This window comes from Saccopteryx bilineata, chromosome 1 (genome assembly GCF_036850765.1).
Source record: "Saccopteryx bilineata isolate mSacBil1 chromosome 1, mSacBil1_pri_phased_curated, whole genome shotgun sequence".
NCBI lineage: Eukaryota > Metazoa > Chordata > Mammalia > Chiroptera > Emballonuridae > Saccopteryx > Saccopteryx bilineata.
The window spans coordinates 215,832,638-215,857,759 of NC_089490.1; the positions used below are offsets into that span (position 1 = coordinate 215,832,638).

The following is a 25,122-nucleotide window of genomic DNA, read 5'->3' on the forward strand; positions in this document are numbered from 1 at the left end:
TTATTATTTTTGAGTCTTTTTCTTCTTCTCTCTGTTGTGCCTCAAGTTGTTTGTCTTCTATTTCACTAATCCTATCTTCAATCTGGGCTGTTCTGTTAGCTAAGCTTGTTACCTCGTTTTTCAGCTCGTGAATTGAGTTTTTCATTTCTGTTTGATTTGTTTTTATAGTTTCAATTTCCTTGGTAATATATTCTTTGTGTTCATTGAGTTGTTTTCTGATCTCCCTATATTGCCTTTCTGTGTTTTCTTGTATATCTCTGAGTATTTTTAAGATTTCTAGTTTAAATTCTCTGTCATTTAGCTCCAAGGCTTCCAATATGTTAAGTCTTTTCTCCATAGATTTTTCCACATCTATTTGTGTTACCTCTCTTTCTTTTGTATCCATAATATTCGATTTCCTCTTTCTTATCGGCATCTGAGGGTGGTCTAATTGATAGCACTAATTAGAATTAATAAAGAGTAAAAAGTAAAAAAAAAAAAAAAAAAAAGGGTAAAACACCCCACAAAAAAAAACAGTAATAATTATTATTTCCCCCTTTTTTTCTCTCTTCTCTTTCCCTCCTCTCCCCTCCTCAGGGAAATATCGTGCCTATAATGGAGGGCCTGATTTGGGGTGAAGAGTTCAAGGGGCAAAAAAAGGGAGTAGGGACCTACTAAATGCAAAAAAAAAAAAAAGGAAGAAAATCTTAGACAAGCATAAGATGATTTGCTTGTAAGTGATGGTCAACTAAGAGATATAATGAGAGGGATAAGAGGGAACCAGAAAAAAGGACCAAAAAAGAATAATAAAGAAGAAAAAATAAAAATAATAAGTAAAAATCTGTTGTATTAAGTGGAGCGAAGACTAAATACAATGGAGACCTTGGGTTGGGAGGACCCAAAATGCCACAAAAATAAACAAACAAGAAAAAAAAAATAAAAACAAAAGCAAAAAAGAGAAATAAAGCCAAAAAAAAGCCTTGAGTCTCAAATTAACTAATTTGTTCGTGATTGAGGATTATATGGGAGGAAAGTAAAATGAGAAAAGAAAAAACGAATAGAAAGGAAAAAATAAGAAAAAGAGAAAAACGAAAGAAGAAATAAAATAGGAAGAGAAAAAAACAAAATAAAGCAAGACAAAAAAAAAAAAACAAAACAGAAGAGGAGAGAGTGAGAGTTAACTGTTTTGGAGTATAACCTTAAAGGAGGGTGAGGATAAAGAAGAAAAATAAAATGCAACACTCATGGGTAGTGTAGTTCAAGAAAGGGGAAGCATAAGATGGGCAGAGAATAGAAGGACCGAGGTGGAGGAAATAAAGGCAAAAAGATAGAAGAAACAAACAACAACAACAACAACAAAAAATTAGTGGATCAAGTTGTAAAGTCTGTGGGTTTTTCTTGATTTTGAGAGGTTAACTTCTTCCTTTTTCTTTTCTCTCCCTCTTCCTGGTCGGTGACTCTGTACCCCAGGCTCTGCCCCTGTGTCACTCTTAGGTAGGGATTTGCAGTTGATGGGATTCTATGGCAATGTCATATAATTGGCTTTAGTCTTGCTGGAAGTAAAGGCTTGTTGGTGTTTGCAGGGTCCAACGATGAGAGAGTTTGCTTTCCTGGATTCTCTCTCCTAGTCCCCCCTTTCTGAATTAGCAGCCTGGTGATCCAGCTATAAGGCTGCAACTGCTTCTGCCTGGGGAGTAAGAGGCTCAAAGAGCTGGGAAATCCCCACTCTATCCCCACTCAGTGCAAGGCTTTGGGAAAGGCTCTGACAGTCAGGGCCTCCAGTGTAATCAGGCGGGGGTGGGAGTCAATTGTTGTCAAGGTGACTGTTCAGCGCCTATCATTTAGTTGGACCTCTCAACCCAGGCTTTCCACACTTTGTAGCCTGTTTTTGCAGGGAAGAAGAGGCACTAGTCTCTGCTTACGACTAGTGTAGTATAGACCTTATTATCTGCCAAGTCCTTCTTGTTAGCGTTTATCCCTGAATATGGAGGCTCTATCAATCAGAAGTTGCCCCCGCCCCTTTAGCGAGAGGCACTAAAAAATATCACGCCTCTTGTCTTGGATCGCTGAACTGAGAGAGAGCTTATCAATTAGAACTGAGGGTGCGCAGATTTTATGGGTTAAGCTAATTTCAGTGATTGGGTTGCAGCTGTGCTTCCGAAGGTATTTTAGGCTGCCTGCACGCGCCCCTCCCCCAACGCTTGATTGTTAGCTTGAATGGCTGGGTGAGGTGCCCCGCCCACGGAGAGAATCTCCCAAGCCTCTCCCGCTCGCCCTGCCGCTGGCGGCTGGACCGCACCAGGCGCAGGATAATGGAGTCCCCTGCGTTTGCGGGCCAGCAGGGGCGCGTGGAATGCCCAAGGCACGCGCGCGAATGGGGCACTCCGGGCACCGGTGGCCGGCGACCCCCACTCGCAGTGTGCGGGCCGCTGGGAACGTCAGCGGTGCTCAACCGGACCGGGCGCGTGCGCGGCTGCTCACGGCAGCTCGCGGCGGCTGCTCGTGGCGGCCGCTCGCGGTGGCGGTTCGCGGCGGCCGCTCGCGGCGGCGGCTCGCGGTTCCCAAGTATATGGGCTGACTCACCACAGGCGCACTTCCTTGCGGTTTGAAAGAACGTCCCTGTGGTAGATTCCTCCACACCCTCGTCTCTCAGATTCAAGTGATAACAGTCCTTTCGCTATCAGTTTGTGTGGAACTCCGGAATGCTCCGAGGATAAATTTTTCTGTTTCTAGTTGATAAATTTGTTGTGATTTAGGGGAGAGCTGTCGGACGCGCTGCTCACGGCGCCATTTCCGTGACGTCACTCAAGAAAATGTTTTTAAAAGTTCGTTATCACCAAACCAGCATTACAAGAAATGTTAAAGGGCCTTTTTAAAGAAAATAAAAAGCAAAACCAAAGAACAACAAAGAAACACAATTTTAATAAATGGCAATATCCCTGGCTGATTATCTCAGTGGTAGAGCACTGGCCTGGTGTGTGGAAGTCCCAGGTTCAATTCCCAGTCAGGGCACACAGGGGAAGCGACCATTTGCTTTTCCACCCCTCTTCATTCTTTCTTTCTTCCTCCCACCTCCAGTCATGGCTTGAATGGTCCAAGCAAGTTGGCCCTGGGTGCTAAGGATAGCTCCATAATCTCACCTCAGGCACTGAAATAGCTTGGCTGCTGAGTAACAGAGCAGCAGCCCCAGATGGGCAGAACATTGCTCTCTAGGGGGCTTGCTGGGTAGATCCTGGTGGGGGCACATGTGGGAGTTTGTCTCTCTGTTTCCCATTTAACTAAAATAAATAAAAATTTTAAAAATGGCAATAAATACGTATCTATCAATAATTACTTTAAATGTAAATGGCTTAAATGCTCCAATAAAAAAACACAGGGTAACTGAATGGATAGAAAACCAAGATCCATATATATGCTGTCTACAAGAGACCCACCTCAGAATGAAAGATACACACAGACTATAAATAAAGGGATGGAAGAAGATAATTCATGCAAATGGAAATTTAACACAAAGCTGAAGTACCAATACTTATATCTGACAAAACAGGCTTTAAAACAAAGGCTATTCGAAGAGATAAACAAGGATATTTCATAATGATAAGAAGATCAATCCAGCAAGAAGATATGACCTTGTAAACACTTATGCACCCAACACAGGAGCACCTAAATATGGACATAATGGGAGAGAATGATAGTAATACAGTCATAGTAGGGGATTTTAATATGCTATTATTATCAATGGATAAATCATCCAGACAGAAAAATCAATAAGGAAACAGTGGCCTAAAGTGACACATTAGATTAGAGGGATTTAACCAATATCTTCAGAACATTTCACCCTAAAGCTGCAGAATATACATTCTTTTCAAGTGCACACATTTTCTAGGATAGACCACATGTTAGGGCACAAAACAAGTCTCAATAAATTTAAGAACATTGAAATCATATCAAGCATCTTCTCTGACCATATTATATGAAACTAGAAATAATCACGAGAAAAAAACTGAAAACCACATAAATACATGGAGGCTCAACAACTTGTTACTAAACAATGAATGGCTTGACAATGAGATAAAGGAACAAATAAAGATACCTTGGAACAAATTAAAATGAGAACACAACAACCCAGAATTTATGGGACATAGCAAAGGCTGTCCGAAGAGGAAAATTACAGCATTACAGGCATTCCTCAAGAAACAAGACTAAAAAATACAAAAGAGCAACAGAACTAGATCTGGTTTTTTGAAAAGATAAACAAGACTGACAAGCCTTTGATGTGACTCATCAAGAAAAAAACAGAAAAGACCCAAATAAATAAAATCAGAGATGAAGGAGAAGTAACTGAAGAAATACAAAGAAAGAAAATACTGTAAGAAAATATGATGAACTAAACTGCCAACAAATTGGACAATTGGGATGAAATGGATAAGTTCCTAGAAACATACAATCTTCTAAAACTGACAGGAAGAATCAGAGAATCTGAATGGACAGATTAGAGCCAGTGAAATTCAAGCAGTTATAAAAAAAAACCCTCCCAACAAACGGAAGTCCACAGGTGATTTTACCAAAGATTTAAAGAATTAACACTAATTCTTCTCAAATTATTCCAAAAAAATTCAAGAGGAGGGAAAACTTCAAAGCTCATTTTATGAGGCCAGCATTATCCTAATTCCAAAACCAGATAAGGACACTACAAAAAAAAAAGAAAATTACAGGCTAATATCCCTGATGAACAAAGATGCTAACATACTTAAAATATTAGCAAACTGGATCCGGAAATATATTACAAAAGTCATATATCAGGATCAAGTGGGATTTATTCTGGGGATTCAAGGTTGGTAGAATGTCCTCAAATCAATAAATATGATACACTATATTAACATAATGAACAATAAAAACCACATGATTAGATCAATAGATGCATAAAAGGCATTTGTTAAAATTCAGCACCATTTATGTTAAAAACTCTCAGCAAAGTGGGAATGAATTGGGTACATACCTCAACATAATAAAGGCCATATACGACAAACCCACAGCCAACATTATACTCAATGGGCAAAAACTACAAGTGTTTTCCCTTAAGATCAGGAACAAGACAGGGATGTCTGCTATCATTGCTCACACTCAATGTAGTACTGGAAGGCTTGGCCACAGCAATCACACAAGGAGAAGAAATAAAAGGTATTTAAATTGGAAAGGAAAAAGTAAAATTGTCATTATTTGCAGATGATATAATTCTGTATACAGAGAACCCTAAAGATTCCACCATAAAACTACTAAAACTTATAAATTAATTCAGTCAAGTAGTAGGATACAAAATAAATATCCAGAAATCAGTTGCATTTTTATATACCAATAATGATCTATCAGAAAGGAAGACCAAGAAAGCAATAACATTCACACTTGCTTCAAAAAGAATAAAATACCTAGGAATAAATTTAACCAAGGATGTAAAAGACTTTTATTCAGAAAATTATAACACTGAAGAAAGAAATCGAAGAAGATACAAACAGTGGAAGCATATATCATGTTCATGGATAGGAAGAATTAACATCATTAAAATGTCCATAATACTCAATTCAATCTATAGATTCAGTGTAATTTCTATCAAGATGTTGATTCCTATCATATTTCACAGAACTAGAACAAATATTCCAAAAATGTATATGGGGCCAAAAAACCCCCTCAAATAGTCACAGCAATTTTGAGAGAGAAGAACAATGTTGGAAGAATCATGCTCCCATATATCAAACTATAATACAAGGTCATAGTAATCAAAACAGCATGGTTTGACTGGGGGAGTAGACAATATGGCATACAGAGATGTGTTGTAGAATTGGGCACCTGAAACCTGTATAACTATGTTAACTATTGTACCCTAATAAATTCAATAAAAAAACCCATAAAGTGACTTATGTGACTTTTGAAGAAAAAAGGTTACAGCAAAAGTTACCTGTCTTAAAACACTAATTCTTAATCAATAAGAGTACACAGGTTTTAGGTGAACATCTCTATACCATTTGAACTGTTGATTGTGAACTCTTATTGATCAATGTTACCCCATTAAATTTGATTTCAAAATAAAAAAAATTACTAAAAAAACAAAAATAGCTAATTCTTTTAAAAAATCTAATTTTTTCAGAATGTCTAAGATTGAATCTTATAAGTAAATGCCTTATTAAACTAATTTTTTCTTTTCAAAGACACTGAATAACCAAACTTTCTATAGCTTTCCAGGGGGTGGAGAAGACAAGAATTACTGGTCATTCTCTATAACAGATTGTGGTTTGGGGCCTCACAGTGATGTGTCTGCCTTCTCTGGAGAAATATCCACATGCCAATAGAAAGGTTAAGAGGCATAATAAAGTTTGGATGAAATAGTATTACTACACTCAATTTTATTTCCCCATTAGAACTAAGATAAAAGTAGAGAACTTATGTCTTTCCTTTATTAAGGAAATGAAAATATTTCATATTTTATAGCAAAAAAATATTGGAAATACTTTATTTAAAGATGTGCTAAAGACCTTCAAATATCACAAACCAAAATACATAATGTGTTGCAATATTATTTACAACAGATAAAAGGTGGAGACAATGTCCATCAATAGATAAAAGGATAAATAGATGCAGTCTATCTCTACAATGGAATATTATTCAACCATAGAAAGTAATGAACCTCTGACACATGTACAACGTGGATGAACCTTGAAAACATTAAGCTAAGTAAAATAAGCCAGACAAAAAGGACAAATACTGCATAATTTCACTGCTATAAAATACCCAGAACATGCAAATTCAGAGACAGAGAGTAGAACAGAGGTTATTAGGAGTTGTGGGGAGGGAAGAATGAAGAGTTACAGGGTATCTGTTGGGAATGATGAAAACTTTTTTTTTTTAAGTGACAGGAGGGGAGATAGAGACAGACTTCTGCATGCGCCCTAACCGGGGTCCACCTGGCAACCCCCATCTGGGGCCAATGCTCTGCCCATCTGGGGCCATGTTCACAACAGAGATATTTTATTTTAGCACCTGAGGCAGAGGCTCAATGGAGCCATCCTCAGCACCTGGGGCCAACATGCTCAAATAAATTGAGCCATGGTTGTGGGAGGGGAAGAAAGAAAGAGAAAGAGAGAGGAGGGTAAGTGGAGGGGCAGAGAAGCAGATGGTTACTTCTCCTGTGTGCCCTACTGGGAACTGAACCCAGGATATCCACACGCCCGTCCAATTCTCTACCACTGAGCCAGCTGGCCAGGGCTAAAAAAGGTCTTAAAATGATAGTGGTGATGGTTGCACAACATTGTGAATGTAATAAACTGAATTATATACTTTTAAATGGTTTAAATGGCAACTTCTATGTTAACTATATTTTAACATACACACATATGCAAACACACAAAGATTTTAAAATGCCCAATGTTTTCTACTCAGACCTCCCAATGTAGAATATTGACTAGTGGAGATTATCTCAAAGCATCAAGATGTAGAGATGATGACTCACTATAAAAACTACACACATACATAACATATATATATATGTACACACATGTATTTATTTATAATTTTGGTTTTCAAGTCACCTGGATGGCAGTCACTAAGGGTTCAGCCTCCTATTCTTATAGTTCAAGAAGTAAAGAAATTTACTAGAGTTAGTCTCCCACAGGCTGAACCCTTAGTGACTGCCATCCAGGTGACTTGAAAACCAAAATTATAAATAAATACATGTGTGTACATATATATATATGTTATGTATGTGTGTATGTGTATACATAGATGTGTACATATCTACATACACACACACATATATTCTCAAAAACTTCTGTATTGGGGTTGAAGTTACAGTGGCTCATTTCTCCTGATCATAATTCTCCAGTGCTTATTATGGGATGTAGTTTTTATAGTGATAAAATATGAAATTTATTAAACTATGTCAATACTATAGTAGATGGTTCCTGTATTTTTTAAAATCATTCCATCACAGGACCAAAATATATGCCTGGTTCATAGCCTGGTCATGTATTGTACTGGTATTATAAAGTTAATATAATATTCTGAGATTCAGGATACAAGATGGTTCTCCAGTTTATTTGTTTGTTTGTTTCTGAGAGAGAGAGGGACAGACAGACAGGAAGGGCAAGAGATGAGAAGCATCACCTCATAGTTGCCTTACCTTAGTTATTCATTGATTGCTTTCTCATATGTCCCTGACCAGGGGACTCCAGCCATGCCAGTGACCCCTAGCAACCTTGGGCTTCAGGCCAATGACCTTTGGGCTCAAACCAGTCACCATTGGGTCGTGTCTATGATCCCACACTCAAGCTGGCAACCTCACGCTCAAGCCGGCGACCTCGGGGTTTCAAACTTGAGTCCTCAGTGTCCCAGGCCGACACTCTATCCACTATACCACTGACTGGTTAGGCTCCAATTTATACTGCTCACAAACATTAGGGGATATTTTATAGCTTCATATTTATTTTGAAATATCCCCTAATGTTTGTGAGCAGTATATTTTAATTTCAATGAAGATATATATAGGAAAAATACCAAATGTTCTTTAGGACTTCTCTCATATATGTATCAAAAAACCTTTAGGAGGCCCTGGCCGGTTGGCTCAGCGGTAGAGCGTCGGCCTAGCGTGCGGAGGACCCGGGTTCGATTCCCGGCCAGGGCACACAGGAGAAGCGCCCATTTGCTTCTCCACCCCTCCGCCGCGCTTTCCTCTCTGTCTCTCTCGTCCCCTCCTGCAGCCAAGGCTCCATAGGAGCAAAGATGGCCCGGGCACTGGGGATGGCTCTGTGGCCTCTGCCCCAGGCGCTAGAGTGGCTCTGGTCGCAACATGGCGACGCCCAGGATGGGCAGAGCATCGCCCCCTGGTGGGCAGAGCTTCGCCCCTGGTGGGCGTGCCGGGTGGATCCCGGTCGGGCGCATGCGGGAGTCTGTCTGACTGTCTCTCCCTATTTCCAGCTTCAGAAAAATGAAAAGAAAAAAAAAAAAAAAAAAAAACCTTTAGGAAGTTGAGAAGGTCTTTTTGTTCAAATTTCAAAAAGAAGTTCTAGTGATACTCACACTATGTGCCTAGGGACACCTGTGAGCCTGCTAGTGAGTGGGTAACTGCTGCACAAGTCATTCTGTTCTTGTTTCCAGAGGACTAGCTGATCTAACCTCATAGAAATAAATCACTACTGGCAGCAGGAAGGTAATTAACTACAAAATTCAGCTCCCTCAAGACCAGTCCTAACTTCCAAACTTGCCAAAACAAGAAAGTAGAGACCTCTACATAAATAATCATTACATTATTCCCTCAGACTCCCTCTTGATGAGATATCCTGAAAACTGCTAATGGACAAATTGAGCAGTCATCAATCATCTGCCCACACTCATGTTATCAAAGTCAACTGTTTAAAATCTTTCCCCTTAGGAAATAAAATTTTTTTCATATTATTTGAGGACTAGGGCTAAGATAGAAAAATATTTTACATGTGAAATCTTTAAGTATGACTAAAAATATTACTTTACTTGAATATAAGAACGAATAAACAATCAGTACAAATAATAAAACTCCAAGAGATATCTGTGGTATAACCAAAAACAAATTGTTTTTTTTGTCCCAGGTCCTTGGCATAGAGCTCCTAGAACCCCTGGAATTTACTGTCTTTAGTGTGCGGGGGCAGGGGCGAGGAGGGAGGCAGACAGCTCCAGGTTGGGGGCTGGTCTCTAGAAAAAACAACTGCGTGGTTAGAGAGTTAGGACACACAATACCTCCCTACTCCCAGGAAGGAAGAGAGCCTGCAGATTGAGCTCAATTACCAGTGGCCCCGGATTTATTCAACTATGTTTTCCTAATAAAGCCTCAGGAAAAGCCCTGCATAACAGGGTTAGCAGGGTTTCCCATGCGGTGTGGTGAGCACACCCTCACATCAGGAGGTGCTGCACTCTGACCCCTCCTGAACAAACCATCTGCCTCTCCTCCAGGCATCTCTGCTGCTGTCTGTTCATTTCTGTCCTTTACAATAACCTGCGGTAGTAATTATAGTGTTCTGACTCCTGTGAGTCATTGAACCGCGTGGCGGGTCTGGGAACTCCCCAATTTGCTACTTCAGGAGTTGGTGTCAGAACTGAATTGCGTGTTTGGATAGCCAGTTGGTGTCACAGAATTGGAGAATTGCTTGGTGTCAGGAAAGTCATCACACATTTGGTGTCAGAAACAAAAATAACAAAAATGCAAACAAAGGATAGAGGAGCACCCACTACAGATTCTACACTGAGTGGACAGAAAGAAACAGTTTCTCAGCCCTGGCCGGTTGGCTCAGCGGTAGAGCGTCGGCCTAGTGTGCGGAGGACCCGGGTTCGATTCCCAGCCAGGGCACACAGGAGAAGCGCCCATTTGCTTCTCCACCCCTCTGCCGCGCCTTCCTCTCTGTCTCTCTCTTCCCCTCCCGCAGCCAAGGCTCCATTGGAGCAAAAATGGCCTGGGCGCTGGGGATGGCTCTGTGGCCTCTGCCTCAGGCGCTAGAGTGGCTCTGGTCGCAACATGGCGATGCCCAGGATGGGCAGAGCATCGCCCCATGGTGGGCAGAGCGTCGCCCCATGGTGGGCGTGCCGGGTGGATCCCGGTCGGGCGCATGTGGGAGTCTGTCTGACTGTCTCTCCCTGTTTCCAGCTTCAGGAAAAAAAAAAAAAAAGAAACAGTTTCTCAAAGGATGCTTTCAATACTAAGATACTAAAGAAGAGAAATGCAAACAGAAAATTTATGAGTTTTCCAATTGTTCTTTCCTGCTGAGCACATCAACTTTTTTTCTTTTTAAATATGCATGCATGAAAAAATAACAGCCAAAAACAAGACCTTTGACTAGGAGATCTATCTTTGCCATGTAAGTTTGAAGGGAAATTACGTCTCCATCTGTAATCTAGGGTATTGTTTTCTCAGAACCTGGAAGACTTGTACTCAAAGCTGATCACGTGCTGATGCTTTTCACTTCAGGGGGAAAGTAGCAAAGTTAGTAGTTAAAAAACAGAAGAAAAAAGTAAAAAAAAAAACAAAAAGAAAGAAAATAATATAGCAGTAATTTGCTTAACTTATGTGTGCTCAAATACAGTCTTAAATATATCACAAAAAAGAGTTAAATTATAACAATGATAACTTTGCATAAGTTGATGCCTAAATTGATGACTCAATCTTGGACCTTACTGTATTTTAATATACGCACATGCTGTTCACAAAGTATTAGGATCTGGAAGGGCCTGACCGATGTACTTGATAGTTTCATTGAACGTCCAAATGCACAGTTAGCACAGGCCCTGTGCTCTGGCTGTGGGGCTGGCTCACCTGAATCACACACAGTGGCAATGTCACCTGTCGTTTCACTGGCAGAGACGGCCATGACAGGGCTTTTGTGTCCTGCCAGACTTTGTACGTAGCACAACCTGAAAGACCAAAAACATAAATTTGCACATGATCATTAAACATAATTATATTCTCTTATTTGTGTAATTCTTTTCCTCAGTATATGTATTTATTATTCGTAAGGCATTCCTAACTGTATTCTTATCTGATCTTTTGATTTTAATAAAAATATAAAGGTAGAGTTTATATTTCATGCTTAAAATTATTAGGATGTAAACATACTCTTTGTGCCTGTGTCCTACAAAGAGAAGTGGAGTTAAGTCAGCTGTGCTGGATCTGGACACCCTCGGTACCTGTTTAAATCCCATATGATGCAGGTTCCGTCTCTGCTCACACTTATCATGATGCTGTATGGTTTGCAGACAAACAAGTTGGTGACCTCCTCTGTGTGCCCATAGAGATGTACCTGAGACTCCATTTCTAGCTCTGAGGGCTGAAATTCAAAATTAAATAAAGCATTACATAAAATTCAATGACAAAAGTTATCCTAGTATTTATCTCAAAAATAAAAACATTCAAAGTGACTCAAGTATTTGCAAACATTTCATTTCTCAATCAACTTCCTTCCTCCCTCCCTCCCTCCCTCCCTCCCTCCCTCCCTCCCTCCCTCCCTCCCTCCCTCCCTCCCTCCCTCCCTTCCTTCCTTCCTTCCTTCCTTCCTTCCTTCCTTCCTTCCTTCCTTCCTTCCTTTTAAAGAAGAAAGAGAGACAGGAAGGGAGAGAGATGAGAAGCAACAACTCATAATTGCTTTACTTTAGTTCTTGATTGCTTCTTATACGTGCCTTGCCTGGGGGTTCAAGCCAAGCCAGTGATCCCTTCCTCAAGTCAATGACCTTGGGCTCAAGCCAGTGACCTTGGGCTTCAAGCCAGCAACCTTTGAGCTCAAGCCAGCAACTTGAGTTTTAAGACAACAACCTTGGGCTTAAGCTAGCAACTTTTGGGCTCAAGCCGGAGACCTTGGGATCATGTTGATAAACACAAGCTCAAGCCAGCAGCAACCCTGTGCTTAAACTGGCAATCTTGGGGTTTTGAACCTGGGAGTTCAGCGTCTCAGGTCAACGCTCTATCCACTGTGTAACCACTGGTCAGGCTTCAATTTTTTCTAAGGAGTAAAACTAAACATTAAAAAAATTTTTCATTGCTTACAATTTCAACTATATAATATGCGTTTTATTTCTGTCTATTCTTGTTTGATCTTTGTGCAATACATGTTTTTTTATAGTTGTAACTAAAAGGTTGAAATTGCGGGATGAACCGAAATCATGAGGCTAGTGTGTTCCAAAAGGAAAAATTATTTAAAAAGCCTGGATGCAGGTGGCCGAGACAGACCAAGCTGTGTCGATGACCAGGGAGTGAGGGAGTAGGCTATATACAGGTTAGTCAGGGGTCTTGGGAAAAGCCTGGCTGATGTCATTGCCTCTATAGGTACAAGTTAATATATTTTCGTATGTGGATTAGAGTAGTGCCACAGCTTCTCCGAATTGTTTATCTCCTGGCTCAACTGTCTACAGGAGTCCTAGGCTACTTCAAAAGGTCTTGGCCAGCTGGGCCGGCCTAGGCTTCAAGCAAGCCAGTCCCCCCTTCTCCCACAAGTCTGCACTGCCCTCAGAACGGGAGGGTGGGCTGATCTATCAGAAGACAGTGCCTCTGGGACAATGGCTAGGCTTTTACAAACAATTATTGTGATTTAAACTCCCCTAATTGACTTCAGTGTAAGCTTTTCCTAACATTTCTGCAAAGATAAACTTTTTGCTACATTTCAAAGTGAAGGCCAGGAAGCCATTAAGCAAGAAAATAGCAAGCCAATTAATTACAACCTCACTGTGGGAGATGAGAATGTTATTTATTTATTTATTTTTCTTTTCATTTTTCTGAAGCTGGAAACAGGGAGAGACAGTCAGACAGACTCCCGCATGCGCCCCACCGGGATCTACCCGGCACGCCCACCAGGGGCGACGCTCTGCCCACCAGGGGGCGATGCTCTGCCCCTCTGGGGCGTCACTCTGTTGCGACCAGAGCCACTCTAGCGCCTGAGGCAGAGGCCACAGAGCCATCCCCAGCGCCCAGGTCACCTTTGCCCAATGGAGCCTTGGCTACGGGAGGGGAAGAGAGAGACAGAGAGGAAAGCACGGGGGAGGGGTGGAGAAGCAAATGCGTGCTTCTCCTGTATGCCCTGGCCGGGAATCGAACCCAGGTCCTCCACACGCTAGGCCGACGCTCTACCGCTGAGCCAACCGGCCAGGGTGAGAATGTTATTTTGAGCGCTGGTGAAAAGTTGGGTGAGGGAAATTTGAGTTTTAAAGGGGCTCAGAGCAACGCCCCAGATGGGCAGAGCATCACTCCCTGGTAGGCATGCCAGGTGGATCCTGGTCGGGCGCATGCGGGAGTCTGACTGCCTCCCCGTTTCCAACTTCAGAAAAATACAAAAAAAAAAAAAAAGGGGGGGGGGGCTCTGGATTTAAAGGTGTCTTGAACTCAAATCTTACAGTAACAATTGCCATACAAAGAATTTTCTATTTTCTATTTTACATATTCTCCAATAAGCATTTTCCACTTTTGACACTGTCTTCAAGATAATTTTTAATAGTGTTATGATATTCTATGCAGTAAGTATATACCATAATTTACTTGAGCATCCTTCATTGATAAAGTTGCAATTGTTTTTAATTTAAAAAAATTATAGATGCCATAATTAAATTCTTCATGCATACGAGTTTTACTTCTCCTCTGAATTTTTTATTTAGAATAAATTTCCAGAATCCTATTTGTGGGTCAGTGATATTAATAATTTTATAGTTCTTGATGGCATTGAACCAATTTATGATGTCACCAATGGTGATGTCACTAACAACAGCATTACTTGTCAATAGTTATGGACTGATTTCCTAAACCAAAGGTTGTAACTTATGTTCCAAAGTCCACACTGGCTCACAGATGCCAGATATCTGTACAAGGTTTTGTTTCTGTTTTCAGTAGGCCAGCTGTTTAATGTCACAGTACTTCCACTTCAAAGAACATACAAAAGTAGAAATTATAAGTATAATTAAAAGCTATGTACTGACTACTCAGCTAAGCTAATCCTAACATTTTATACGCCCGTCCATTTTTAAATAAAGAAAACATTAAACGTTTCATCATGAGCACTCCATATCCTTTTCCCTTCTGTCAGAAGTGCACTGTCCTCAGTTTTGTACTTGTGTTTCCCAGGCATGTAAAATGTGTTGTACTGCATTCTACTGTAACCATAACAACACACTGTACTGTTTGTCATGTTGATAAACTTCATATGTGGTATTATTCTTTTTTTTTTTTTTTGTATTTTTCTGAAGTTGGAAATGGGGAGGCAGTCAGACAGACTCCTGCATGCGCCCGACCGGGATCCACCCTGCATGCCTACCAGGGGGCGATGCTCTGCCCATCTGGGGCATTGCTCTGTTGCAACCAGGGTCATTCTAGCACCTGAGGTAGAGGCCATGGAGCCATCCTCAGCGCCTGGGCCAACCTTGCTCCAGTGAAGCCTTGGCTGCAGGAGGGGAAGAGAGAGACAGAGAGGAAGGAGAGGGGGAGGGGTGGATAAGCAGATGGGCGCTTTTCCTGTGTGCTCTGGCCAGGAATCGAACCCAGGACTCCTGCACGCCAGGCCGATGCTCTACCACTGAGCCAACCGGCCAGGACCTGTGGTACTATTCTTTACCTATCTTCTATGTCTTATTTTTTTTTTTTTGGTGGCAGAGACAGAGTCAGAGAGAGGGACTGATAGGGACAGAGAGACAGGAAGGGAGAGAGATGAGAAACATCGATTCTCCGTTGCAGCTCCTTAGCAGTTCATTGATTGATTTCTTATATGTGCCTTGACCGGGGGGCTACAGCAGACTGAGTGAGCCCTTGCTCAAGCCAGCGACCTTGTGCTCAAGCTGGTGAGCCTTGTTCAAACCAGATGAGCCTGTGCTCAAGCTGGCGACCTCGGGGTCTCGAACCTGAGTCCTCCACATCCCAGTCCAATGCTCTAGCCACTGCACCACTGCCTGGTCAGGCTGCGTCTTGCCTTTTTGTTCACCGTTGTTTCTGAAACATCTGTGTGGATATATTAGTGCAGCACATCTATTTTAAGTGGTAGGTAGTACATTTTTTTTTTTAATTTATTTTTATTTTTTATTTTTATTTTTTAAATAATTTTATTTTTTTAATGGGGTGACATCAATAAATCAGGATACATATATTCAAAGATAACAAGACCAGGGTATCTTGTCGTTCAATTATGATGCATACCCGTCACCCAGAGTCAGATTGTCCTCTGTCACCTTCTATCTTGTTTTCTTTGTGCCCCTCCCCCTCCCCCTTTCCCTCTCCCATTCCTCCCTCCCCCCCGTAACCACCACACTCTTATCAATGTCTCTTAGTTTCACTTTTATGTCCCACCTACGTATGGAATAATGCAGTTCCTGGTTTTTTCTGATTTACTTATTTCGCTTCGTATCATGTTATCTAGATCCCATCATTTTGCTGTAAATGTTCTGATGTCATCATTTCTTATGGCTGAGTAGTAGTCCATAGTGTATATGTGCCACATCTTCTTTATCCAGTCATCTATTGACGGGCTTTTTGGTTGTTTCCATGTCCTGGCCACTGTGAACAATGCTGCAATAAACATGGGGCTGCATGTGTCTTTACGTATCAATGTTTCTGAGTTTTTGGAGTATATACCCAGTAGAGGGATTGCTGGGTCATAAGGTAGTTCTATTTTCAGTTTTTTGAGGAACCACCATACTTTCTTCCATAATGGTTGTACTACTTTACATTCCCACCAACAGTGTATGAGGGTTCCTTTTTCTCCACAGCCTCTCCAACATTTGCTATTACCTCTCTTGCTAATAATAGCTAATCGAACAGGTGTGAGGTGGTATCTCATTGCTGTTTTGATTTGCATTTCTCTAATAGCTAAAGAAGATGAGCATCTTTTCATATATCTGTTGGCCATTTGTATTTCTTCCTGGGAGAAGTGTCTGTTCATATCCTCTTCCCATTTTTTTATGGGATTGTTTGTTTGTTTGTTGTTGAGTTTTATGAGTTCTTTGTATATTTTGGATATTAGGCCCTTATCTGAGCTGTTGTTTGAAAATATCATTTCCCATTTAGTTGGCTTTCTGTTTATTTTGTTATCAGTTTCTCTTGCTGAGCAAAAACTTCTTAGTCTGATGTAGTCCCATTCATTAATTTTTGCCTTCACTTCTCTTGCCATTGGAGTCAAATTCATAAAATGCTCTTTAAAACCCAGGTCCATGAGTTGAGTACCTATGTCTTCTTCTATGTACTTAATTGTTTCAGGTCTTATGTTTAGATCTTTGATCCATTTTGAGTTAATTTTAGTACAGGGGGACAAAATGTAGTCCAGTTTCATTCTTTTGCATGTGGCTTTCCAGTTTTCCCAGCACCATTTATTGAAGAGGCTTTCTTTTCTCCATTGTGTGTTGTTGGCCCCTTTATCAAAAATTATTTGACTATATATATGTGGTTTTATTTCTGGACTTTCTATTCTGTTCCATTGGTCTGAGTGTCTATTTTTCTGCCAATACCATGCTGTTTTGATTGTCGTGGCCCTATAATAGAGTTTGAAATCAGGTATTGTAATGCCCCCAGCTTCATTCTTTTTCTTTAGGATTGCTTTGGCTATTCGGGGTTTTTTATAGTTTCATATAAATCTGATGATTTTTTGCTCTATTTCTTTAAAAAACGTCATTGGAAGTTTGATGGGAATTGCATTGAATTTGTATATTGCTTTGGGTAATATAGCCATCTTGATTATATTTATTCTTCCTAGCCAAGAACAAGGTATATTCTTCCATCTCATTATATCTTTTTCAATTTCCCTTAACAATGGTTTATAGTTTTCATTATATAAGTCCTTTACATTCTTTGTTATGTTTATTCCTAAGTATTTTATTTTTTTTGTTGCAATCGTGAAGGGGATTATTCTTTTGAGTTCCTTCTCAGTTGTTTCATTGTTGGCATATAGAAAGGCTATTGACTTCTGAATGTTAATTTTGTATCCTGCGACCTTGCTGTATTGGCTTATTGTTTCTAGTAGTCTTTTTGTGGATTCTTTGGGGTTTTCGATGTATAGGATCATATCATCTGCAAAAAGTGATACCTTTACTTCTTCTTTTCCGATATGGATGCCTTTTATTTCTTTGTCTTGTCTGATTGCTGTGGCGAGAACCTCTAGTACCACATTAAATAAGAATGGAGAGAGTGGACAACCCTGTCTTGTTCCTGATTTAAGGGGGAAAGCCTTCAGTTTAGTGCCATTTAATATGATGTTAGCTGATGGTTTATCATATATGGCCTTTATCATGTTGAGATATTTTCCTTCTATACCCATTTTGTTGAGAGTCTTAAACATAAAATTGTGTTGTATTTTATCGAAAGCCTTTTCTGCATCTATTGATAAGATCATGTGGTTTTTGTTCTTTGTTTTGTTGATATGGTGTATTACGTTAACCGTTTTACATATGTTGAACCATCCTTGAGATTCTGGGATGAATCCCACTTGATCATGATGTATTATTTTTTTAATATGTTGTTGTATTCGATTTGCTAGTATTTTGTTTAGTATTTTAGCATCTGTATTCATTAGAGATATTGGTCTGTAGTTTTCTTTTTTTGTGCCATCCTTGCCTGGTTTTGGTATGAGGGTTATGTTGGCCTCATAAAATGTGTTTGGAAGTATTGCTTCTTCTTCAATTTTTTGGAAGACTTTGAGTAGAATAGGAACCAAGTCTTCTTTGAATGTTTGATAAAATTCGCTGGTATAGCCGTCAGGGCCTGGACTTTTATTTTTGGGGAGGTTTTTAATGGTTTTTTCTATTTCTTCTCTACTGATAGGTCTGTTTAGGCTTTCTGCTTCTTCTTGACTCAGTCTAGGAAGGTTGTATTTTTCTAGGAATTTATCCATTTCTTCTAGGTTGTTGAATTTAGTGGCATAAAGTTTTTCATAGTATTCTACAATAATTCTTTGTATATCTACGGTGTCCGTGGTGATTTCTCCTCTTTCATTTTGGATTTTGTTTATATGAGTTCTTTCTCTTTTTTCCTTGGTAAGTCTTGCCAAGGATTTGTCAATTTTGTTGATCTTTTCAAAGAACCAGCTCCTTGTTCTATTAATTTTTTCTATAGTTTTTCTGTTCTCTAATTCATTTATTTCTGCTCTGATTTTTATTATCTCCTTTCTTCGGCTGGTTTTGGGTTGTCTTTGTTCTTCTTTTTCTAGTTCCTTAAGGTGGGAAGTTAAGTGGTTCACTTGGGCTCTCTCTTGTTTGTTCATATATGCCTGAAGTGATATGAACTTCCCTCTTATCACTGCTTTTGCTGCATCCCATAGATTCTGATATGTCGTATTGTCATTTTCATTAGTCTGTATAAATCTTTTGATCTCTGCACTTATTTCTTCTTTGACCCATTCATTTTTTAAAAGTATGTTGTTTAGTTTCCACATTTTTGTGGGATTTTTTTCCTCTTTTTTGCAGTTGAATTCTAGTTTCAAGGCTTTATGATCAGAAAATATGCTTGGTACAACTTCAATTTTTCTGAATTTGCTGAGGTAGTCCATTTAAAAATACATATTTTACACTTATAGAGTCAAATGGCAAGGCAATCCCAGCTCACATTCTTCCTAGGAACAACTGGTTTAGCTGTGTAGTAGTTGCTTTTGCTTAGCGAGGGCAAGTGACCCTCCACTGAACACAGTCAAAGTGATCAGATGGGCTTTTCATTAGGGCTGGAGTCCTAGGCCTGGGCTCCTTTTGCTTTCCTCTGTCTGCAATCCTCTAGGGGTTCTAGGGACATAAGGATATGCCCAGAGCTCTTTTGGACCATGCTTCTGGGTACCCAGGACCAAGGAATTCCCTGCCAAAAGGCCTGAAGTCCCTTCCTTCCCTGCTTGAACTCTGCAACCCTTGACTTTGGACTCACCTCTCATTGTAAACCTTTGAAGATTTTCCAAGTTTCAAATGGCAATCAAGAGCTCCAGGGAAAAGCACCCTGGTCTCATCTATCCAGGCAGAGGAGAACAGAAGCTACATCTCCACACATGCTACAGATGGCTTTTCCAGTCTACCTGAATCATTACCAGCTAGAAGCAGTGGGTATTGGGACTTGGACATGAGCTGCAAAGTATAGAATGGTGACAACAATTCCAGTGCCATGCGGACTTTTCCTGGATGTGGACTTTTCCTGGACTCCTGCTCCTTGTGACAGCTCCTAACGGACTGAACTGGGGTTGGGTTGAATTTGCAGGGATTTGGAATGGTGTTGGTGTCAACTTGGACTTGGTGAACATGTTAAGGTCACTACTCTTTTATGGATTCTTGCTGTATTGGCCAAGAGTTTGGTTAAAGGCTTTAATCACTGTAAAAAAATAAAATAAAAAAATAGAAGACTGGGTAAAGAAGATGTGGCACATATATACTATGGAATACTACTCAGCCATAAGAAATGATGACATCAGATCATTTACAGCAAAATGGTGGGATCTTGATAACATTATATGAGTGAAATAAGTAAATCAGAAAAAAATAAGAACTGCATGATCTCATGCATCGGTGGGACATAAAAACGAGACTAAGAGACATGGACAAGAGTGTGGTGGTCACGGGAAGGGGGAGAGAAGGAGGGAGAAGAGGAGGGGGAGGGGGAGGGAAAGAGGGAGAGGGGAAGGGAAGGAGGGAGAAGGGGAGGGGGAGGGAAGGAGGGAGAGGGGGAGGGGGAGGGGCACAAAGAAAACTAGATAGAAGGTGATGGAGGACAATCTGACTTTGGGTGATGCATATGCAACATAACTGAATGACAAGGTAGCCTGGATATGTTTTCTTTGAATATATGTACCCTGATTTATTGATGTCACCCCATTAAAATTAATAAAAATTTATTTATAAAAAAATGGCAATCAAGGTTGTTTTGTAATTATATTTTTCTTATTATAACCAACTTTTTCAATATTCATTTTCCTATCTGTAAATATGTATGCCTTCTTTGGTGTATTTGTTACTATACTAAAAAAAGTATTTGGGCCCTGGCTGGTTGGCTCAGTGGATAGAGCGTCAGCCTGGCATACTGATGTCCTGGGTTCGATCCCTGGTCAGGACACACATGAGAAATGACTATCTGCTTCTCTCCCCTTCCCTCTCCCCCTTATCTCTCTCTTCTCATCTCGCAGCCAGTGGCTCAAAAGGTCTGAGTGTTGGCCTTAAGCACTGAGGATAGCACGGCTGATTTGAGCACTGGCCCCAGACAGGGTTGCTGGGTGGATCCCAGTTGGCACACATGTGGGAGTCTATCTCCCCTCCTCTCACTTAAGAAAAAAAGTTATTTGTAGGAAGTCCCTATTTGTAGAATAGAATGCAAGTATCTTGCATTTGCCAGATGACCTGGGCCACCTCACCCACAGTCCCATCCTGAGGCCCATGGATAACCCAGGAAATTCCACCCCAGGCTTAATTCCATGTAAGAGCTGGTCCTATCTGCCTCAGACTTGTCCTCATTCAGGGTGTCACCCTTCAGGGACCGGCCTTTGGAGAGGGGCCACATTGGGACACACCAGCTTGCTTAGTCCTTGGTGTTGTTTCTATTCCTGTCATAAGAGGTTGTCTAGTACAGTGTCATTTTCTAGGACTGACAAAGACTCTCAAGGTGAAAGCTCCCACCTGCTTATCTACACCACTGGCTTGAGAGTCCCTTACTAGCCTGTCAGCCCTTTAAGACTTAAAACATTTTTAAAAAATTTATATTTATTGAGGAGTGGCAAGATGGTGATGGAGTAGGTGGATGTACCAACTTCCACCTCCCAGAACCAAAGTGGATTACAACTTAATTTTAAGAACCATTATCTGGAAAAACCAACTTTGGACTAAACCAAGAAGACTTTAACCAAGGAACACTGAAGAAGACACACTGAGACTGGTAGGAAAAGCGGAAATGCGAAGACGGCTGCCCAGCTCTCTGGAGTGAACGGCAGCCTGGAGAGACTCATGTGGCAGGAAGTGAGTTTAGCAGAGAGGGGAGGGTCCTGAGTCCCAGGAACAAAGCCCCAGTCTGCAGCCCCAGAGCCTAGAAGAAGCGTATGGACAGTGTTAGCTGCGAAACAAGTCAGGATACTGTTTGTGAGAAAGGGACGGATTTCTCAGACCCAGGATTCTTCTTAAAGGGACCATGCAGAAAACCTCTCTCACAACCACTCACCCGGAGCTCTGGGTGACGGGGAGAGTTGAGAGGACCCGAGTAGCAGGAAGAGAGTGTAATCTAGGAGGCACAGGGAGAAACACTTTGAGGGACAGCCACCCTAACCCCTGGGCTGAGTCACCCCCCAAATCTAAAGTGAATATTTATTTCCCCTGGAACCAGCTATACCAGCAAAGGGAAGCAGGACATCAGCCAAACAAGGTCTCCCACGGCACTCAGAGCAGAGCTGCTTAGAAGGAGGGAAACTTCAGGAACACAGTATTGAGTGCTGAGGACTGAGGAGCAGCACCCCCAACCCACACTGCTGAGGGCTTGCCGGGTGGCAGGCGCAGCGGGACGCGGAAGTGTGGTCCTGCCAGCAGGGGCAGAAGCCAGGCGGGCCATGACCGAGGCCCAGCATGAGCTCAGTCTCGCCCAGCAAGAGCAGAAGAAGCGCATGAAAGCTGTCTGGCCCCGCTGTGGGTCGGGTGAGCAAGAGCTGTCCTGCCTGCAATCCTGCCTGCAGGGGCAAGGCAAAAGTCTGGGAACTGTAGAGACTTGCAGCTGAGTATTGGCACATAGCCCTGCATGGCACGTGGAGCAGGGGCGTGCAGCCCCCGCACAAGTGCAGCTCCGCCTGTGGGGCCAGGGCTTGTGGCCCACATGAGAGCAGTGGGGCTCCGCCCACAGGGGCAGGGAAAAAGCCGGGGAACAGGCAGAGACCTGCTGCTGAGCATAGGTGCACAGCCATGCCTGTGATGCTGAGACCAGCGGAGGCTTATAGACTGGACACACAAACACAGCCCCTCCTATGGAGGAGAAGTGGAAACCGCAGCGACTGTTGCAGCTGGCTGGTGCCAGCAACTCCCATACCCGAACACCCGAGGTAGTAGCAGAGGGGGTGGTGAGCCTGCAGATAGACCACACCTAGGGAACACAGAGGCCACAGCCATTGGACTCCAGTGGCTACACACTTCTTACACACAGACAGAATGGGAAGGCAGAGAAATTCAACTCATATGAATCAAGAGAAATCCCCAGAAAAGGACTTGAATAAGCAAATTACCAGATGCAGAGTTTAAAATAATGATGTTAGGAAGCTCAAAGATCTTAGAATAACAATAGATCGACATAACAAACACCTAAATAAAGAGGTGGTAAGTATAAAAGAGGACATTGAAATAATAAAAAAGAATCAGTCAGAAATGACAAATACAATATCAGATATGAAGACCACAATGGAAGGAATTAAAAGCAGGATGGATGAAACTGAGGATCGAATCAGCGAGTTAGAGGACAAGATGAACAAAGGCACAAAAGCAGAGCAGAAAAAAGAAGAGACTCAAAAAGTCTGAGGAAACTCTTAGAGAGCTCTGTGACAACATAAAGAGAAATAACATCACATCATAGGGGTTCCTGAAAAAGAAGAGAAAGAACAAGGAATAGAGACTTCATTAAATCAAATCATAGCTGAAAACTTCCCTAAGTTGATGCAGGAAAAATTCACACAAGTTCAAGAAGCACAGAGAATTCCATTAATGAGAAACCCAAAAAAATCTACACCAAAACAAATCATAATTAAAATACCAAAGCTAAAAGATAAAGAGAAAATATTAAAAGCTGCTAGAGAAAAAAAGGCTATCACTTACAAAGGAGCCCTCATTAGGATGACATCCAAATTCTGAACAGAAACACTTGAGGCCAGAGGGTTGGCAAGAAATATTCAAAGTAATGCAGAACAAGAGCCTACAACCAAGTAATGCAGAAAATCCTCTTTTCTGGGGATTTCTCTTGATTCATATGAGTTGAATTTCTCTGCCTTCCCATTCTGTCTGTATGTAAGAAGTGTGTAGCCACTGGAGTCCAATGGCTGTGGCCTCTGTGTTCCCTAGGTGTGGTCTATCTGCAGGCCCACCATCCCCTCTGCTACTGCCTCGGGTGTTCGGGTATGGGAGTTGCTGGCACCAGCCAGCTGCAACAGTCGCTGCGGTTTCCACCTCTCCTCCATAGGAGAGGTAGTGTTTATGTGTCCAGTCTATCTAGCAAGGCTATCGTTTAAAATTACAGGAGAAATAAAAAGCTTCCCAGACAAAAACAAAACAAAACAAAACTCAAGGAATTCATTACAACCAAACCAATGCTGCAAGAAATGATAAGGGGACTGCTGTAAACAGATCAAAGGGGGAAAAGAAGAAAGTAAAAGAGGAATACAGCTATAAAGAATAAAATGGCAATAAACAACGGCAAATCAATAATAACCTTAAATGTAAATGGTTTAAATGATCCAATCAAAAGACATAGGGTAGCTGCATGGATAAGAAAACAGGATCCATACATATGCTGTCTACAAGAGACACATCTCAAAACAAAAGATGCACATAGACTGAAGGTAAAAGGATGGAAAAAATATTTCATGCAAATGGAAATGAAAAAAAAAGTTGGGGTAGTAATACTTATATCAGACAAAATGAACTTTAAAACAAAGGCTATAGTAGGAGATAAACAAGGTCACTAGAAAATGATAAAGGAAACAATCCAACAGGAAGATATAACCATTATAAATATCTATGCACCTAATATAGGAGCACCTAAATATATAAAGCAGACTTTGATGGATATAAGGGTGAGATCAACAACAATACTATAATAGTAGGGGATTTCAATATCCCACTAACATCACTAGATAGATCCTCAAGAAAGAAAATTAACAAAGAAACAGCAGACTTAGAGGATACACTAAATCAACTGGATTTAATAGATGATCTTCAGAATCTTTCACCCTAAAGCAGCAGAATATACATTCTTTTCAAGTGCTCATGGTACGTTCTCTAGGATAGACCACACGTTAGGGCACAAAAGCAGTTGCAACAAATTTAAAAGAAGACTGAAATCATATCAAGCATTTTCTCTGATCACAATGGCATGAAACTAGAAATCAACCACAACAGAAAAAATAAAAAATACTCAAACACTTGGAAACCAAATAGCATGTTATTAAATAATGAATGGGTTAACAAATCAAAGAAGAAATTAAAAAATTCCTAGAAACGAATGATAATGAGCATACAACAACGCAAAATTTATAGGACACAGCAAAAGCAGTACTGAGAGGGAAGTTCATAGCATTATAGGCATACCTTAAGAAGCTAGAAAAAGCTCAAATAAACAACTTAACCCTGCATCTAAAAGATAACCCTGCATCTAAAAAAACTGGAAAAAAGAACAGCAAGTAAAGCCCAGAGGTAGTAGAAGGAAGAAAATAATAAAGATCAGAGTGGAAATAAATGACAGAGGCTAAAGAAACAATACAGAAGATCAATGAAACCAGGAGCTGGTTCTTTGAAAAGGTAAACAAGATCGATGAACTTTTAGTCAGACTCACCAAGAAAAAAAGAGAGAGGACTCAAATAAATAAAGTTAGAAATAAAAGTGGAGGCCCTGGCCGATTGGCTCAGCACATAGGAGAAGTGCCCATTTGCTTCTCCACCCCCCCTCCTTCCTCTCTGTCTCTCTCTTCCCCTCCCGCA

General features: G+C 41.0%; 1 protein-coding gene across 2 annotated transcripts in view; it reads right to left on the bottom strand.

Moving 5' to 3' along the window:
- LYST (lysosomal trafficking regulator) overlaps nt 1-25,122 on the bottom strand; it is a 281,303-nt gene that overhangs the window by 10,993 nt on the left and 245,188 nt on the right. For both annotated transcript variants that reach the window (XM_066235524.1, XM_066235534.1), the window contains 2 exons: nt 11,677-11,816; nt 11,306-11,403 (listed from right to left, as the gene is read on the bottom strand). In XM_066235524.1, the coding sequence (XP_066091621.1) occupies nt 11,306-11,403; nt 11,677-11,816 (238 nt within the window). The remainder of the gene's footprint in view (nt 1-11,305; nt 11,404-11,676; nt 11,817-25,122) is intronic.